The 17,375-nt window shown below is 43.0% G+C and overlaps 2 protein-coding genes across 3 annotated transcripts; both read left to right on the top strand.

The window, feature by feature from the left end:
• The first annotated feature begins 1,495 nt into the window (after window positions 1-1,495).
• eif2s3 (eukaryotic translation initiation factor 2, subunit 3 gamma) lies at window positions 1,496-9,030 on the top strand. Its single transcript, XM_026180333.1, has 12 exons — window positions 1,496-1,579; window positions 2,606-2,669; window positions 2,749-2,876; window positions 4,076-4,197; window positions 4,404-4,498; window positions 4,759-4,917; window positions 5,468-5,602; window positions 5,688-5,782; window positions 5,876-6,020; window positions 8,109-8,278; window positions 8,368-8,540; window positions 8,648-9,030. The coding sequence occupies exons 1-12, from the start codon at window positions 1,511-1,513 to the stop codon at window positions 8,709-8,711; spliced, it is 1,419 nt and encodes a 472-aa protein (XP_026036118.1). The 5' UTR covers window positions 1,496-1,510; the 3' UTR covers window positions 8,712-9,030.
• A 1,079-nt stretch (window positions 9,031-10,109) lies between these two features.
• lrrc31 (leucine rich repeat containing 31) lies at window positions 10,110-16,531 on the top strand. Of its 2 annotated transcripts, XM_026180328.1 has the most exons (10): window positions 10,111-10,462; window positions 12,002-12,199; window positions 12,812-12,955; window positions 13,170-13,337; window positions 13,546-13,710; window positions 14,303-14,485; window positions 14,593-14,760; window positions 14,839-15,003; window positions 15,134-15,289; window positions 15,563-16,531. In XM_026180328.1, the coding sequence occupies exons 1-10, from the start codon at window positions 10,450-10,452 to the stop codon at window positions 15,949-15,951; spliced, it is 1,749 nt and encodes a 582-aa protein (XP_026036113.1). In that variant the 5' UTR covers window positions 10,111-10,449; the 3' UTR covers window positions 15,952-16,531. The 2 variants fall into 2 exon arrangements, with proteins under 2 accessions (XP_026036114.1, XP_026036113.1); XM_026180329.1 differs by lacking the exon at window positions 15,134-15,289 and having other exon boundaries at window positions 10,110-10,462.
• Window positions 16,532-17,375: the final 844 nt, after the last annotated feature.

The following is a 17,375-nucleotide window of genomic DNA, read 5'->3' as shown; positions in this document are numbered from 1 at the left end:
TCTTTAAAGAGATGCTAAACAGCCCCAAAGTTATTGAAAATAACTACGCTACACACTTTCACATGAATAATGCACTCACATAAATGTACAAATGGTTAGTCCTCAATCATCCAGGTAAAGAATTCCCAGAAAGTTCACTTTGTTCATCTGGACGTCGTGTTTTCACTCATCAGCGTGACTTCTTCGGTGCATCTGCATAAGGACTGAAACTTGGTGTCAGTTTCATCATCGTTAACATACAAATTATGATGACCGTTGATCAATGACCACGAGTACCATTCACGCAGAGTGGGGAATCCACTCTGCGTGAATGGCTTTAATCACAGCGTTTTATCTATCACACAGGAATCTGCACATACATGTGCACCGAATCTGGGCCGTAGACGAGTTCAGAGCGTCCCTACAATAACTATATTAACAGAACTAATATTTAATCGCTTAAATAAGACTTTGTTGTTGGGGCAGAAAGAGCAGATCTAATTTAATGACACAAATCAGTGATGCAGATTTAAAACACACTTTGACTAAAATGGAGAGCAGGAATGAGAGAGAGAGAGAGAGAGAGAGAGCAAATAGAAACAGGCGTGTCTTATAATAATTTTATAGGAATATATTTTTGTTATTTTCTAGTTGAGTGAGGAGGACGGAGAGAGAGGACAGAGAGGTTATACATGAACAGGAGAAATGAGGGAGCAAATAGTGAAGTTAGCTGGAAAAACAAAAGTTATTTTTCACAGAGTAGTTTTTCATGTACTTCACTGAGGCTTTGTGTGTTTTCCAGTAGGACACTTAAAAATGCCAGCGGACATCCTAAACAGAACATATTGATATGAATGTTATTTTACATATTTCACTCTAAACAAGGCTGAACGGGATGGCTGCCACTGCACAGATGTGACGGACTACAAATCTATTCTCCACTCCTGAAATCTGGGTACATAATTGCTATAGCCTAACTAACGTCTCCCCATATCAGGCTTTATGGCGTTTTTTTTAACTTAACCGAACTACTATAAAATAATAGTAATCCTACTCAGATAGACCAAACAGCCAGAACTACAGAAAGTTAGTCAGATGACGTAACTAAATCGCGACGGACCCGTCACATGGATGAACGTACACTTCTTTCTTAAAAGAGGACTATAAATTTGGGACGCATGTCTGTTTCCTTGATGAGCAGCTGTTAATGAGATACGAACAGCAGCAGTGTGCGGTTATTAAACTGGTTTAAATTTACAGCAGAAACTGAGAGCCGCTCCGGTTGTTGCATCAGCCCTCGAGAAAGGACCCAACTACACTTTTACTTGGGCGGATCGCTTAAGTTTAAAATTATACCTGGAAGTTACCGCTAAAAAAAACCCCTTCTTCTAAAGCTGTAATAAATTCTTCCAGGCTTCCAGGCAGTAAAATTTATTTTGTCTGAAAACATTTTAGGCGAAGAGGAGTGCAGGTTTAATCGATAGATCAGGCATTCGGCCGGGCCTCCTTATTCATTCCCTTTTCTTTCAAGATGGCGGGCGACGAGTCAGGCACAACGCTCGGTCAGCCTCACTTGGCCAAACAGGACCTCAGTACTCTGGTAAGTGTATGTATATCGTGCTTACAGCAGTGTGGTTTTACGTTGGCGGCTGTCGGTGGCCCGTTGTTTCGGTAAAACGGTCACAGAAGGCCGGGAGAATAGTAACGGATACCGGTGCTGCGCCACCCGGCACATGACGCAAGGGCCCAGGCTGGGCGGAAAGCTCAGACCCGTTGCACTTCCAGCCCGAAATACAGCGTTATTTCAGCCACATTTAACACGATTCACACGTTGAAAGACTTACTTGATATTCATAGTTATCAGCGTTATTGAAGCCTGTTTATCCCGGTTTAATTTTAGTTAGCTCCACGGAGTTAGCTCCATCTTTGCTAGAATCTAGAAAATGGTTCTTAATGTTTAGTTCGGCATAAAAACACCTTTATAAGCTTACATCCTTCTTGTTAGTCCAAGCTGTAAAAAGCTGAAGCTTGTAAAGCTTTCATTCTAACTCATTGGATTTACATTGTTATAGCTCATATTCTCACCTCTTATATAAATGGAAATTGGTACCAAAAGATGTGGGTCAAAGATACGACTTTCAGCGTGTTTTCGTGTGTTTATACTAAATAACATTAGTCTTTGTTCAACATAAGTTCTCGTTAGTTGTGACTTACCGAGATGAGAACAAAACACTGCGTGTAGTGCTGCATGTGTCCTACAAGGGAAACAAAACCTTATTGTTTAACTGTGATCAGGGCCTGGTCCATTAAAATAGTCCTGTTTTATGCTCTTCACACATTGTAGTCGCCATCAAACTCTTTTGTTACCAGACACAGTCATCACCTGAAACTTTGCTTCTTTAGACACTCCTACAATAAAATTTCCAGTGATTTCTGTTATAATGTTGGTAAAGTAGAGTACTTGAGGGATTGTTGCTGTTCTGTGTTGCTTTATGAGAACCATCCCGGGTGGTTTTGTTTCCGCCTGTGAGCTGCTCGTTATTCTTTGGGATTAAGCACGCCGCTCGCTCTGATGCAGTGGGTCCTGGCATGACGAGTCATTAATCTGAATTGTTCTCTTTGTCAGGACGTGTCGACCTTGACACCTCTCTCTCCGGAGATCATCAGCAGACAGGCCACCATCAATATCGGTATGGGAGACAGCTGATCGGATTCGATGTCTCTGTAGAGTTTGATAGACGTTTTGACCTCCGCCTTCTTCTCTCTTAGGCACCATCGGTCATGTGGCCCACGGAAAGTCCACAGTAGTGAAAGCTATTTCTGGCGTGCACACCGTCAGGTTCAAGAATGAGCTGGAGAGGAACATCACCATCAAGCTTGGATATGCCAATGCTAAGGTGAGGGAGTGTATTTTCTCAGATGTTTGTGTTATTTTTGGACCTGAGTGTTTGAGATTAAAGAGCAGTGGAAGTTTGTATGTTCAGGATTTACTCTTTCAAACGTGAACTTCCCCGTCTACAGGCGACAAATACAAACACATTTAACTTTATTGTCAATCCAAATTGTTTCCACAGGGAACGGTGCATTTGCATAAAATGTCTGTGATAAGAGAAAGCCTGTAAGAATGCTGATTGTGGGTTCCAGTTTCTCCAGGTTGGGAGTGATTAAAGCCATTTACTCAAAGTCTAACACCATCTTTGAAAGAACTGCTTTGTTTTACTCAGTTAAAATGATGAGATTCTGTATGAAATCGAACTTCTGGCTCATTCAGAGGCCTTTTTGTTGGTTCAGAGTTTAAGGGTTTAAGTTGGAATTGGAGTATAACTTAATATCCCAGGATACCCACAGCGAGAGGTGCATGACCTGCTGAAACAACGGGTATGATGGGGTCCAAATATTGCTGATTAAACTCTGCGGACTGGTAGGATTGAAATCTGCAGACCTCCTTCTACATGTCACGGTTTTCATGCCTTAAAACGAGCCTTTGGTGGGTGAGAAAAGCCCCCATCACATAGGACTACATTCTGGTCTGCAGTCCTCCAGTAAGTGCTCAAATTTGGTGGTTTATAGTGAGGAATAACTTTATTTTCCTTATTGACCACTGGTTGGTGGGCGGTTGCCAGCTGATATCTAGGTCTGTGTGAGTAATGCTTAAACCTGATCAATGATCAGCTCAATCATGGAGTGTTAGTTTGCTTATCTGGAAAACATCTAGGTGTAAATAGTATAAATGCTAAATATGCGTAAACAAATGACACCCTGATGAAATTTTCTGCTTTATAATTTTGCTGATTTTGGTTTCCAAGGGTTTCTCTACATGTTGACACCAGGGGGCGGCGTAGAACATATGGAAGAACTGTTGGTTGTGCTGTTGTTGTTCCTTTTAGCTTTGAGCTTGAGTCACAGAGAAGAAGTCAAAACAAAGATCGTATTTGTAGTCAAGTGAAACTGAGCGCTAAACACAATAAAAACTGCCGACTGCAGCTGCTGTGTGTGCTGAATATCTCAAACGTAGCTCTGCCCCCTCCTGAATGAACGCTGGTTTACAGATGCTGATGAGGAGTTCACGTTTTTGCTTCTCTTCCACACGTCGTAGGTCTACAAGCTGGATGATCCCAGCTGTCCCCGGCCAGAGTGCTACAGGTCATGTGGCAGCAGCACTCCAGACGAGTTTCCCACAGACATCACTGGCACCAAGGGCAACTTCAAACTGGTCAGGTAAGACCTGAACAGGCAAAGCATTTTATCATTAATGCAGAGGCTGAACCTCTGAATCCTCAAACAAAAAAACAACTTTTTGATGGTGAACTAAATGTTTTCGGGATCTTTTCTGTTCTGGAGAAGAAATTGAATGTTTGAGCACAATAGAAATAAAGTAAATGAGGGAAAATGAAGGTGACTGTTGGCTGTCTTCTTCCTCACAGACATGTGTCGTTCGTGGACTGTCCCGGTCACGACATTTTGATGGCAACTATGTTGAACGGAGCAGCCGTTATGGACGCAGCTCTCCTGCTGATTGGTGGGTCTCTGAAAACTTTGATTAAGCTGAGGTGTTATGAAAGAGTGTTTCGTCTTTATTGCACTGTCACATTTCCCCTTAATTGGCTTTGTAGTGGCGCTAATCAGGTAACTTATCCCTGTTCAGATAAAGAGGAGGTGGATATAACAGACCATGCTTTTACCAGGATTAATGACATTAGAAAGTCAGCATCGTGCTCATCTCTGACTCCAAACATTAAAATTGTCTCGTTGTGTTTTTGTGTCCTCTTCAACTGCCAGCTGGGAATGAGTCGTGTCCCCAGCCCCAGACATCAGAGCATCTGGCCGCCATTGAAATCATGAAGCTGAAGCACATCCTCATCCTGCAGAACAAGATTGACCTGGTGAAGGAGAGCCAGGCTAAAGAGCAGTATGAGCAGATCCTGGCCTTCGTGCAGGGTGAGTCAGCCCTTTAAAGATTTTGTAGCCCATTTCTAGAATTTCAGGTGTGACGGTTTAGCAGTTTTACTCAACTTAGCCTTCGTATTTTACCACCGTTGTTTCCCAGACTTTAACTTCTGGAAAGGAAATGTCACTTAAAGCACCAGGAAACACTGCAACCTTTAATATAACATGCATGCATGTGTGGTTTTTATGATAGAATAATTAAAAAGTTAAAATGATACAACCTTGCACTCAGAATACGACCCACTGGAGCTTTAAACACTTTATTTAAGCAGGGTTTACAGAATTTACACTGTCCAAACCCTGCGTTAGTTCTGTTGTACATATATGTCAAAGATATATATTTTTTAAGTTAAGTTTCACTTCCATTTAAGGTTTGAAAGAGCAAATGAAGGATTTATTTATTTTTTGTATGTGTTTGAGGGTTTTCTTTCCGTTGCTGCTCGTTGCCCCTTTTGAAACTCCCATGCCACGCAGCGCTCTGCAGCAAAAACACAATTAGATGAACTCTGAAGTGAAAATGCTTTTAATGTTCCTCCTGCAGGCACAGTGGCCGAGGGCGCTCCCATCATTCCCATCTCAGCCCAGCTGAAGTACAACATCGAGGTGGTTTGTGAGTACATCGTCAAAATGATCCCCGTGCCCGTCAGAGATTTCACATCCGAGCCCAGACTCATTGGTAAGATGAGTAAAAACACAAACATTGATTCTTTTATGTAAGTGTTTCGAGTTTTTGTTTTAATGTTCTGTGTTTTGTGTTTCAGTCATTCGATCCTTTGATGTGAACAAACCCGGCTGTGAGGTCGACGACCTGAAAGGAGGTGTGGCCGGAGGAAGTATCCTTAAGGGTGTACTCAAGGTAAGAGTGTATTTATCAGTACATTATTGGTGATTTGAAGCAGTGTGAAGTCACAAACGCCTTACTCTGCTCTGCCTTTCTCTGCGTGTCCAGGTGGGTCAGGAGATCGAGGTGCGGCCAGGTATTGTGTCCAAAGACCAGGAGGGAAAGCTGATGTGCAAACCCATCTTCTCAAAGATCGTCTCTCTGTTCGCCGAGCACAACGATCTGCAGTACGCTGCTCCCGGAGGCCTCATCGGTAAGAGGCACTCTGTGCTCTCGTGTTACCTGACTGCACTGTAAATGCAGTTTTATGCTGTAAAGAGAGAAGCTGGTGATCATAGTGAGAGATGCATGTTTCAGACAATCAAAAGATTACATATGTGAGAAAACAGCGAAAGAGTCGAGTTTAATCTCTGGCTTCTTTTTACTTGACAGGAATGCTGGTGTAGGCTATAGGTGGTAGGTTGGCTTTGTTTTCATTGGGGGTTTTTTGGTAGGCAGATATGTAGGTTGAGGTTTTTTCTTTTTGTTGTATTTTAATTGGTTGGTTTTTAGATGGTACTGGTAGAGTTTGTGGTGGTTGGTTTGTTTTAATTGGTTGGTTAGGAGGTAGGCTTGTTGATTGGATGGTTGTTTTTATTGGTTTGGTAAAGGTTAGGTTGTAGAGCAGGGCGATATGACCATAAATATTCATCACGATATACATTTGAAATTTTGCGATAACGATATAACTGACGATATAATTGACACGAGACAAAATACTTTACAACTCCACAACTTTATTAGTGGGAAAAAAACCATCAATGTATTTTCACTTAAACAAGCAGCTGTTTTATCTGCATTAAAGTTATATAAAAATGTAACAGTGCAAATTCTTTGCTGGCAGTTTAACCAAAAGGCGTTTCCAGTGGAAATTGGCCGACATATCCTCAGCATAACCATGTATAATATCCACAAAACTTAAAAAGAGCTTATACACACAATACGGTAATATTATGGTGAAGCACAGTACGTATCACTCCGCGAGGCTCCGCCTACGACAGCCGTAACAACCCATCAAGCGGTGCGGCTTCGTAGCTCAGCAAAGTCGTACTGAAACATGTGACAGATTTTTGAGCGCCGTGCACATAAAATCGTTTCGAGGTCAGTAACACAACCAGAGTTCATACATAAGGCACACGGGATTATACGGGGCTCTGTCAACTTTCAGAAAAATCAAAGGATTGATTTTAAGTGTGCCGTATATTCCAAACAACACGGTAATAACGGCGGCCCGCTAGCATGCGCTACCATAAATAGTGCTTTGTTGTGTATCTGACGGACGAAAGCTAAACCAGTTCCACACCACTGAAGTTGCAGCATTTTTACAAACCAGTTCTGGTTCATCTGTTTCATTCAACGATCCACTTTCGCTCTTCTCATTCTGCGTCGCCGCCATGTGCGTATGTAAACAAAGGCACTGCGCACGCGCGTTTTACCCACATTCTATCGCCATATTTCATTTTCTTATGAACATTACACCGGTATCACCGTGAACGGTATGATATGGCCCGGCCCTACTAGGTTGTTTTGGTTGGTTGTAAATTGCTTGGTTTTCTTTTGGGTTTGGAGGGTTAGAGTTGGGTTGAGTTTTAGTCGGTTGGTTATTAGAGGTAGTATTAGTTGGGTTTGGGTTGTCTTGGTTGGTGGGTAGATGGGTTGATTTCCTATCTTTGGTGTTGGTTAGTTAGGTCTGTTTATTTTATTAAACCTCTTAAAAAGACTGCAGTACTGCAAATACAGATTATTAAAAACACACAACAGCTTTTATAAATAAAAGCCAGAGTACACACACATGCAAGCTGCAATACTACAAGATACAAGATAACAAATATAAAAAACTGAATTTAAGAAACAGCGGTCCTGCATCTGTTCTTACTACCAGAGGGTCAAAGGAGCCTCCTGCTGATAAACCCTCTCGAGCTGTTTTGGGTTGTAACGGAGATTTCAGAGCCAAACTGTCCTGTTTGGCTTCCTGGTGTCACCGGCTGTGATGCTGCGCCAAAAGATGGCCGCAACAAAAACTGCTGTATTTTTTAAAAAGAAATGTTTCCTCAGGAAGTAGAGTTACATCTGTTCTTTACTGTAAACAGCCTTGGTGCTGCATCACCAGTCCAGGTGAACACCCAGGTATTTGTAGCTCCTCACCGCCTTCACTTACTCTCCCCGCATGGAAACGGTGTTAAGCTTTGACCTGGTCCTCCCAAAACTTACCACCATCCCCTTCATCATGTTTGTGAGTTGGTCACTACAGCACCAAGCCAAATGGTGGAGAAGTCATGAGTAAACTATGTGTTTTGTGCAGGTGTGGGTACTAAGATCGACCCGACGCTGTGCCGAGCAGATCGTATGGTTGGTCAGGTGCTAGGCGCCGTCGGAGCGCTCCCGGAGATCTTCACTGAGCTCGAGATCTCCTATTTCCTGCTCAGGAGGCTGCTTGGAGTCCGCACAGAGGGAGACAAGAAGGCTGCTAAGGTGAGCAATGCCTTGTGGGAAAGGGAGGAAAGATGTGTGAGCTTCTCAGACTTTGGTATTAACAGCCTGACTGTCTTCCTGACCTGCAGGTTCAGAAACTGTCCAAGAACGAGGTGCTGATGGTAAACATCGGCTCGCTGTCGACAGGCGGCCGTGTCAGTGCGGTCAAAGCTGATCTGGCCAAAATCGTGCTGACTAACCCGGTGTGCACAGAGGTCGGAGAGAAGATCGCTCTGAGCAGACGTGTGGAGAAACACTGGCGGTAAGAGTGAGGGCGGAGATGTGTGTGGTGTTTGCACAGATGTTTCTGGCTGCAGTGTCAGAACACGCCTCCTGATGTGTAACTCTCTCTCTCTGTCTTCCTTGCAGTCTGATTGGTTGGGGACAAATCAGGAGAGGCGTGACCATCACACCCACAGTGGACGACGACTGAGACTAGCAAACGCATGGCCATCACACTCTTCTCTTCTTTTTTTGTTTTTTTATTTTTTATTTGTTCCCCACACGGAGGAGGGAGGGGAAGTGAACACGGACATATCGGCGGTTTGAAGACGCTTCCTCGCTCTGCTCCTCTTCCTCTGCAGCGACATGCAAAAGTCGTGCTCTGAACTTCTGCTTCCTGCTGGAGATGAAGGAGGACCCAGGAAGGGAGGAGGCGCTTCAGACTGTCGTAACAAAACTCCAGAAACCAGTTTGGAGATGATCTGTACTAACCTCAGATTACAGGTGGAATAAAATCAATTTGGAAGGAACCAGATCGTCTTTGAGCATCATTCTTGCTGTTACAGGGAAACTCAGAGATGAAATTACTTAGTGGATAAGTTTTAATTTTGTCCAAATTGTAATTTAAAAAAATGCTTTTTTTTTCTTTTTAAAGATTTTTGATTGTCCCCCTTTTCTTTGTTTTATGTGATAATAAAATTAAAAACTTTGTGTCGTCCCAGAGAGCTTACAAATTTAAAAAAACAACAACAAACTATTAAAAGTAGACACTGGTCCATTCATTGTGTGAATGGCTGTTAGAGGTCCGAATTAAATTTAAAAATAAAACGTCATTTTGCCCTTTGAAATTGCCGTCAGGGGTTGAAAATACCCCCGAGGTCAAAAAGCGTTGAAAAACGTGTGGGAGTAAGTTTAAAAGCCATACAAACTATGCAGAATTAAATATGAACAGTTTCTTAATGCTTTGAACCATTAATCGCACTGATGAATTGCGGGGATTTGTTCAACTGTATAGAAATCCTAAAATCTTAATCATTGTCAAGCGAGTTCTGAACGGTTCGACCTCCCGCCTCAGTGCAGATGCTACAGATCGTTAGAATTGCTTAAATTACCCTTTAAAACCTAACAGTAGTATATTCCATACAATGATGAATTACTTTTAAATAATTAGGAGGCGATGTGCAATGCCGTATTGAGGCAATGCATCATGGGACGCTCAGACCTCGCCTAAGAATCTTTACGTTTTAAAGATTTTTTTTTGTTTAAGGTTAGCAGTAGTTCAGTGATACTTTTCTGCACACGTCGTGTTGCAGATCAAAAAAAAATCTGTTTATGGTTAATTCGGCTTTAATAATTCTTCTAAACGACAACTTTTTTTTTTAATGTGACCACATAGCAAAAGATGGATATCAGCATATACGAATATATTAACATACACCTCTATGACCCAGTATGGATTTATTTTCAGTAGCTTTTGAAGTAGTTTTTGAACTTGAACAAACTCCCTTTTAAAATTTTAAATGTTTATATTTTTGTATTGTATGTTTTATTTTCAAAATATTCTCAAACTGACCTCCATGGTCTTATAACCGTGTATAAATATTTGCATTTTAATGGCTTCTATGGCAACAATTTACTGAAGGTGGTGTCGCGCTTCCGGGTTGATCCACCTGACGAGCACGGGACGTGACGTCACGCAGGTGGCAGTCTCTCCGTCTCCGCTCAGAGAGGAGTAGAAGGAGTGATTGAGGAAAACGCCGAATTCTTGGACTTTATGGATCCTGCGGGGGTGATTCAGACTCGGTGCAGAGTTTAGGGAGAGTCGTTTGTTTGTTTGTTTTTTCTTGTTATGTTTTTCTCCAAACTGACCGTCAGCGAGTCGCGACTGACTCATAAAAACACACCCGATATATATCTTCAATAGTTTGTTTGTGTTTTGTCTTCAGATTATGGAGTCTGCAGGTAAGAGGACTTCTGCTGTTCAGTACATCAACAATTAAACTACAAACCCTGATTTTTATCCTGAAAGCTTATAATTCTTCCTCTGAATCCATCTTTTATTGCTGCTGATTCAAAAACCTAAACTAGCTTGAAAATAAAGGTTTTCATGGCTCTAATTTCACTGCAGGGTTATTTTTATATGCTAAAGTTTTAAGCATTGACTAGTTTAACAGGACCTGTAATACAGGAAGGTATAGCTAATTACCAACAGGTTAATGTTTAATCTCAGTACTCTGACCATTTCAGGCCATTTGCGGCCTTTTTCTAAGCAGTATAGTAACACCTTGTTTCAACACTATGTTAACCAGGTGCTTTCCCAGGATTACGAGTTGGAGGCAGCATGTTTGTTTTAAATTAGCTGTTCAAGCGACAATGAAAATAAAGATATTCATTCATGTGTTCTTTTAAATAGTGAGCTCTGTGCTCCACTACACACGCACTGCATGAAAAGTGTCTGCAGTTTTTGTATCGATTAACTGTTTTAGTATAGAACCAAGTAGCAGTGGTAGATTCTGTACTAAGTCAAAGTTATAATCCTTCAGCTCTACTACAAAAAAATTCAGCATCAAATTAAACTTACATATCTAAAGTAAAACCAGCGGATATCCAGATCCTCTGTGGGGACTCCTAAAGGAGCAAATAAGACAGCAACTGAAACCTTAGTGAAGAGGCTCATATACGCGGGTAGTGCATTCAAACACTTGCGCACACCTGCACCACGCTGCATATTTCAGTATCCCTGTTTTTACTTGTTCTTACTTCTTCTTTAAGTTGGACCAATTCTGCTTCAAGCACAATTTTTTATTCCACTATACTAGAGTAGTTGGCATGACTGGCAGCTCAAAATAACCCTTCTTTAGCCTTTACTGGGCTTTGGTGAACCGCATCAGTTCATTGCCTATCTATAACAAAACCAATTAAACCCCTCCCCCTTCAAGTCAGCTTACTTCTGATTGGCTCCTGCTCGTAAGCTGGAAATGGGTGAAGCTTCTGTATCTGCATATCTCCTCTCTATTACATCATACAGAGAGAGAGTTGAAAAAACTGTGCAAAACTGAGTGTTTTTGGATCAGTGTGAACTTTTGGCCCTCAGGTGTTACTTTACACACACCGACCTCTTTATCAGCAGGTTTAGCACAGGAACAGGATACATGTGACAGAAAATAAGGAAGAACAGAATAAGTCTCTACCTTCTGTCCCTGCAAGTCATAAATAGATATTTTCACATTGATTATAATTTAATAAACCTGTAAATATGCACATATGAATCAAAACCACTGTAATGATGATGATTTCTCTTTGTTTTTAATTGGTAATTTAATTTGGTATCTGAAGAGGCAGTTCAGTGTTTTTATAGGGACAGGTATGTAGCTTGAACCAGTCCATACACCACAGGATTTATAGCTAACCCCATCCATCGCTCATCCCTTAAATAATCTCAGATGTCAAACTGTGACTTTTGACGAGACTAAACTTTTCTCTCCTCCTATCATTGATTAGATGGTCAGCGGGGGCGGGACGGCAGTGGCAGCAGGTGGAAAGGTTCCCCACTTGATGTGATCATGAGTCAGATCCGCAGGAAGCGCACGGCCTCAGACAGGAAGCCGTTAGGACGCTTCCTGTCGTGGACTTCGGACCGGCCGGGGATCCCCGAGGACGGAGAATCGGAGATGAAAGAGGACAGAGGACCGAACTCAGGTTTGTACTGTTCAAAGCAGCACGAGATTTTAACTTAGATTTTTTTTAAATGGGTGTTTAGTTCAAGGTTACACTGAGGGCCCCAGGAGTCTGGGGCAGCTGTAGGTCAAAAGGTAGAGCAGGACATCTACTAATCAGAAGGTTGGTGGTTTGAGCCCTGACTGCTCCGGTCTGCATGCCAAATATCCTCGGGATAGATGCTAACCCCAAGCTGCTCTCCGATTGCATCCATTGGAGTGTAAATGTCAGATAGAAAGCCTTTACGTGAAGAAAAAAATGACGCACTTTAATTGCTCAACTAGAAAAGCTGTATAAGAACCAGTCTGTTTAGGAGAAGCAACCATTCTGTATTCACAGTACTGCAGTCTTTTTAAGAGAAAGTGACTTAAAAGATCATTTAAAAGAGAGAAAGAAAGAAAAATCCTAGTATTTCAAACATGTCCTAGTTTTTAGAGAGGAAAGCGTAAAGAGGTTGCTTTATTTTTTTTTAAAAAGGTGGATAAAATCAGAGGTTCAGAAACAAAATACAGAGCTCAAGAAAATACAGTTTACTGTGGAAAATCAGTTTACAGTGACATGCTAAGCCCTGTGGGTGTGTATCGTGTGTTTCAGGCTTTGCAGCGTCAGCAGAGAGTGAGCGGGACGTCGGCTGGGGTCGAGTGTGTGTTTTCTTGAAGAGACTCGGGAAGAAAGCCGACAGCAGGAGCCTCAGTTTGGCTCACTGTGATCTGACGGCTACAGACCTCCTGGAGCTTGGTACAAAAACGCACATACCTGTCACACAAGACAGACATGGTATCTGTCAGATAACTGCATTAAAAATACGCCCAAAGGCACAAACACAATGATGCAGCTTCATTTCAAGAGGCGGAGCATCTGAAATTAAGTCTGAATAAAGTAATGTGACTTCATTGTAAGGCGTCAGCTGGCAGAAAGGCAGACAGATGTTTTTCTTGCCGTTTCTTCTCAGCAACGTTGCTGCAGTTCCTCCCCCAGGTGGAAGAGATGGACATCTCCTGGAACGAGTTGATCGGTGGATCCCTGACGGCTCTGACGTCTCATCTGCAACACGTGGGCGAGGTCAGGACGCTGAGGCTCTGCAGCTGCAGGCTAAATGGCGAAGACGTCGTTGCTCTTGGTGGGATCTTCAGTGCAGACACTCTGCTTTATTTATTCTTATTTATAGCTATAACAGAACAATCTCTTTATGCAATCAAGTTATTTTTGCTTGATTTCCTTCCTCACTACAGCTCCCATGAGGCTTTGCTGAATGGTTCACACTCTTGTCTTGACAGAAAAACTTTTGTCTGATCACATGTCGTTGGATTTTTCCGTGTTTTGTGCAGGTGAAGCTCTCAGCTACATCCCTGCTCTGGAAGTTCTTGATTTGTCCTGGAACAGCGGCGTTGGGGGCGGTGGTCTGCAAGGCCTGCTGGGGAACCTTCACCCATCACTGAGGGAGCTCCACCTGGTGGCCTGTCAGCTCACTGCGGCCGATGCTACAGTGCTGGGTAGTAACTTCAAATCTATGGAGCACATCTTGAGCTCCATAGTTTTATTCCTCAAGTAGAATAGAATAGAGTAGCTTTTCATGATTTATATTCAAAATAATCCTACTTTATCTTATATTGGGCTGTGCTTCACCCCTACAGTTCATCCACTGCGCATAAGCCCTCAGTTTTACAGCTTTGATCATTCATCTTGATTTACTGGCTCACAGAGAAATTTCAAACTAACTCACAGAAAAAAATTCTGTCTTGAGAGGATAGCTTTAGCTAATTTATCTGAACTCTGTTTACTTTATGAGGTAACGATGACCATATAAGGAATATCCTCTCTCTGTGAGATGATAAAGACTCAAGGGTAAAAAGACTGAATCTGAGTGTCTAAAGCGGGCTGAAGATTAGTTTGCCTGCACCGACCTCATTATTAGTTAGATGTATAGTATAGTTATATTATAGAAGAGAACATAAGGAGCAGCAGTTTGGATCCATTTTAACAGGGCTGTCAGTTGGTGTTTTATTATGTTCTTGTCTGTTTTTTTGCTGTCTCTTCGTTGATACATTTGTATGGATGAGGTTTTCCTGTTCATAAATCTCTCAGGAGGAATGGTGGCTGCTCTGCCCAGACTCTGTGTGCTGGACGTCTCTTGTAATGCTCAGCTCACACAGGAAGTGGACACTGGTGGCTTCAGGGAATTGGTCAGCTCTCTCTCTCACGCCACCTCCCTCACCACGCTTCGACTGCAGGCCTGCGGTCTAACGCCTGACAGCCTTGATGCTCTCGGTACAAAGATCTCTGAATTTTTCCTTTTTATTGCTACTTTTGTTTTATGTCCTATAAGAGTCTCGGAGGGGTAAATTAAAAAAAACACACCTCTGGTTGTCCTGCAGGTGGTTCACTCCGTTGCCTCCCCTCTGTGGGAGAGCTGGACCTGTCCTGTAACAAACTTCTAGCTGGTGGACTGAGCCGCCTCACCTTTCACCTGGCTCACGTCACACACCTGGAGAGACTCGACCTCCACCTGTGTTGCCTCACGCGAGATGATCTAGAGGCTCTGAGTGAGTTGCTACGAATCTCACACGCTGGACACTAATCGCATGCACGCTGCAGCAGTCATGTGACTCGTTGTTTTTCAGTCCAGGTGCTGCCCTCTCTCACTGCACTGACGGAGCTTGATGTGTCATCCAATAAGGAAGTGGGAGGTGTGGTCCACTCGCTGGTCTCCGCCCTCCCTGTGACACAAATGAGGCGGCTGCCATTCAACAGCTGCTACCTGAGCAACGAGTCCTTCACTGCTCTGGGTAACACACACACACACACACACACACACACACTTGTTTAGTTGTAGAAGTTTTCCTTCAAGTCATTCTCCCCGAATACCTCTTCCACCCTCTAGCCTGAAATGGTGAAAACTTTGTGTTTATGCATCAGCCCTGGGGGTGTCCTATCTGCGCACGGTGGATATTTCCTGGTGTAAAGTGGTTGGCGGTCACTTGGCGCTCCTGCTGGATGCTCTGCAGCCATCAGTCGTCAGCGAGCTCCGTCTTTGCAGCTGCGAGCTCACCACTGATGACATGCAACATCTGGGTAACTAACACACAATGACATTATACTTTTTCTTTTTTGGTCTGTAGTGGATCATTAGGCTACATAAATGTATATTAAGACAAGTAAAGCCTGAAGGAAATTGATATTTCTTTCATTTATTTCATTCTGCCAGCATCTGTAGCTGTCGTATAAAACACAACAATGAAACTATTCGGTGTTATTTTTGTCTCCATCAGAAACATTGTGAACAAAACAGTCAAGTGAACAGGCATAAAGTGATCAGTTATCAATGGGTCCTCTTCCTCTGTGCAGCTGCCGTGTGCAGACGGGGCTGTCTCTCCTCACTCCGTGCACTGGATCTGTCCTACAACAGCTTGGTGGGAGACAACGGTTGGTGCAGTCTGTTTGCAGCAGGAGGTCTGGGCTCTCTGGAAGATGTGGATGTCAGTTTGCGACCTTCAACCTCTGCTCCGTGCTCAGCCTGGCTGCCCGCTCTGCTCCGAGCTCTGCCTCAAATGCCGGCGCTGGCTCGACTGGCCATGCAGAGGTGGACAGCTGACTGTCAGGAGAGAGAGCAGCTGAGGTACTGTCTGAAGAAGAGGAGCGTCCTGCTGGAATGGGATCCAGATTTACAAGACACATCATCAGCATGTAAAGGGAACAGTCAGGAGAGCCTAGAAGAGAGTCAGCCTGAGGAGTAGGGAGCAGAAAGCCTGAGTTATCTGATCTCAAATTAAAAATCATCAGAGAGATTTCAAAAGAGCACTAGGGAAGAAAAACGCAATCAGGTCTGAAAAACCTTCTGATTACAAGTAAATTTGTCCAAACATTTGTACAATGTGACCAGCTGGGACGGGTCCTCTGGGACTGACCTTGAGTTTTACAATGTTGAACTCTTTGTTAGGTGTTTACGGTATCGTTTAATACTCTTCTTTTGTTCTTGAGCATGTTTGGAGTCTTTATTCCGTGGGGTTTATCCCTGTGTCTGTTTCCCTGTTGAGTTCGATATTCACACCGGATATGTCCCATTTTATTTTGGCGGTCAACTGTCAGAAACATTTCATGTTTAGTTTTACGTCCCTCTCCTCTCTCATTGTCATTGATCATCTTCACCTGTTTTGTTGGCTTTCTGTGTTTAAATGGTGGTGTCTTCTGTTTATGAAGGACAGTGGAATTAATTTGCTTTTTAATCTCATGAACTTTATCATTCTGCACTTGGACTTTGTAATTCTGCAGTCAGACAACAGCCTAAATAAAGATTCACCTTTGTTACATCTCCCACTCGTTTCCAATTGTGCAAAAACTGCGTTCAGCCATTACAAAAATACTTAAAAGACTTTGTTGCTACAATTTTTCAACAATTCATGATGAACATTCATGCCACAACAACTCAGCTGACAGACGGTTTAATGCTTTTCGTTGCAGTTTGATTACAATCGGGACATCAGAACAGAATCAGAGATACTGCTTCAACACAATGCTCAGGCTCTGGAACCAGTTTCCCAGATAGGGTCTGTGCAGCGGGGACTGGTTTGTGGCGCAGCTACAGGGGAGGCTGACAGACTGCAGCTCCATCAGTTCATCACGCCTCCCCTGCATAAGACGTGTCGGGACCTGAGGTTGTTGTTGTGAGTGGGGTTGCAGCTGAAAACCAACCGAGTATTGTACGAACGAGCAACCAGATAAAGAACTGTTAGAAAGAGCGAACTATGTGGTCGTGTAGGGGATTCGCTTGTCACAGTCTGAGACTTTCCACACTCGCTACAGCTGAGTGGTCTAACTCCAGCATGGATGAGCTGATGTGTTTTTAAGTGACTAATTTGATTAAAAGACTTCCCACACTGATCACAGCTAAAGGGTCTGTCCCCACTGTAACTTTGTTGTCGTCTTTTTGGCTGCTTCATGGTGGTAATTTTCTTTCCACAGGGATAAACTGTGTGGTTTATCTCTGTTTACGGGGGCTGAGTGACTTCTGTTGGTGTCATCAGAGCACCGAGGTATCAGCTGGGTTACACCCCTTTGCTCCTGTAGTGACAAAAGCTGTGAGTTACGGAACAAGAGGAACCTAAAATTGATTTATTATAACATGGGAACATGCATGCAATATAGTATAAATACTAAAAAC

Source organism: Astatotilapia calliptera, chromosome 9, assembly GCF_900246225.1.
Source record: "Astatotilapia calliptera chromosome 9, fAstCal1.2, whole genome shotgun sequence".
NCBI lineage: Eukaryota > Metazoa > Chordata > Actinopteri > Cichliformes > Cichlidae > Astatotilapia > Astatotilapia calliptera.
Note: the sequence above shows the minus strand (reverse complement) of the source record. Positions and strands in the feature narration are given on the sequence as shown.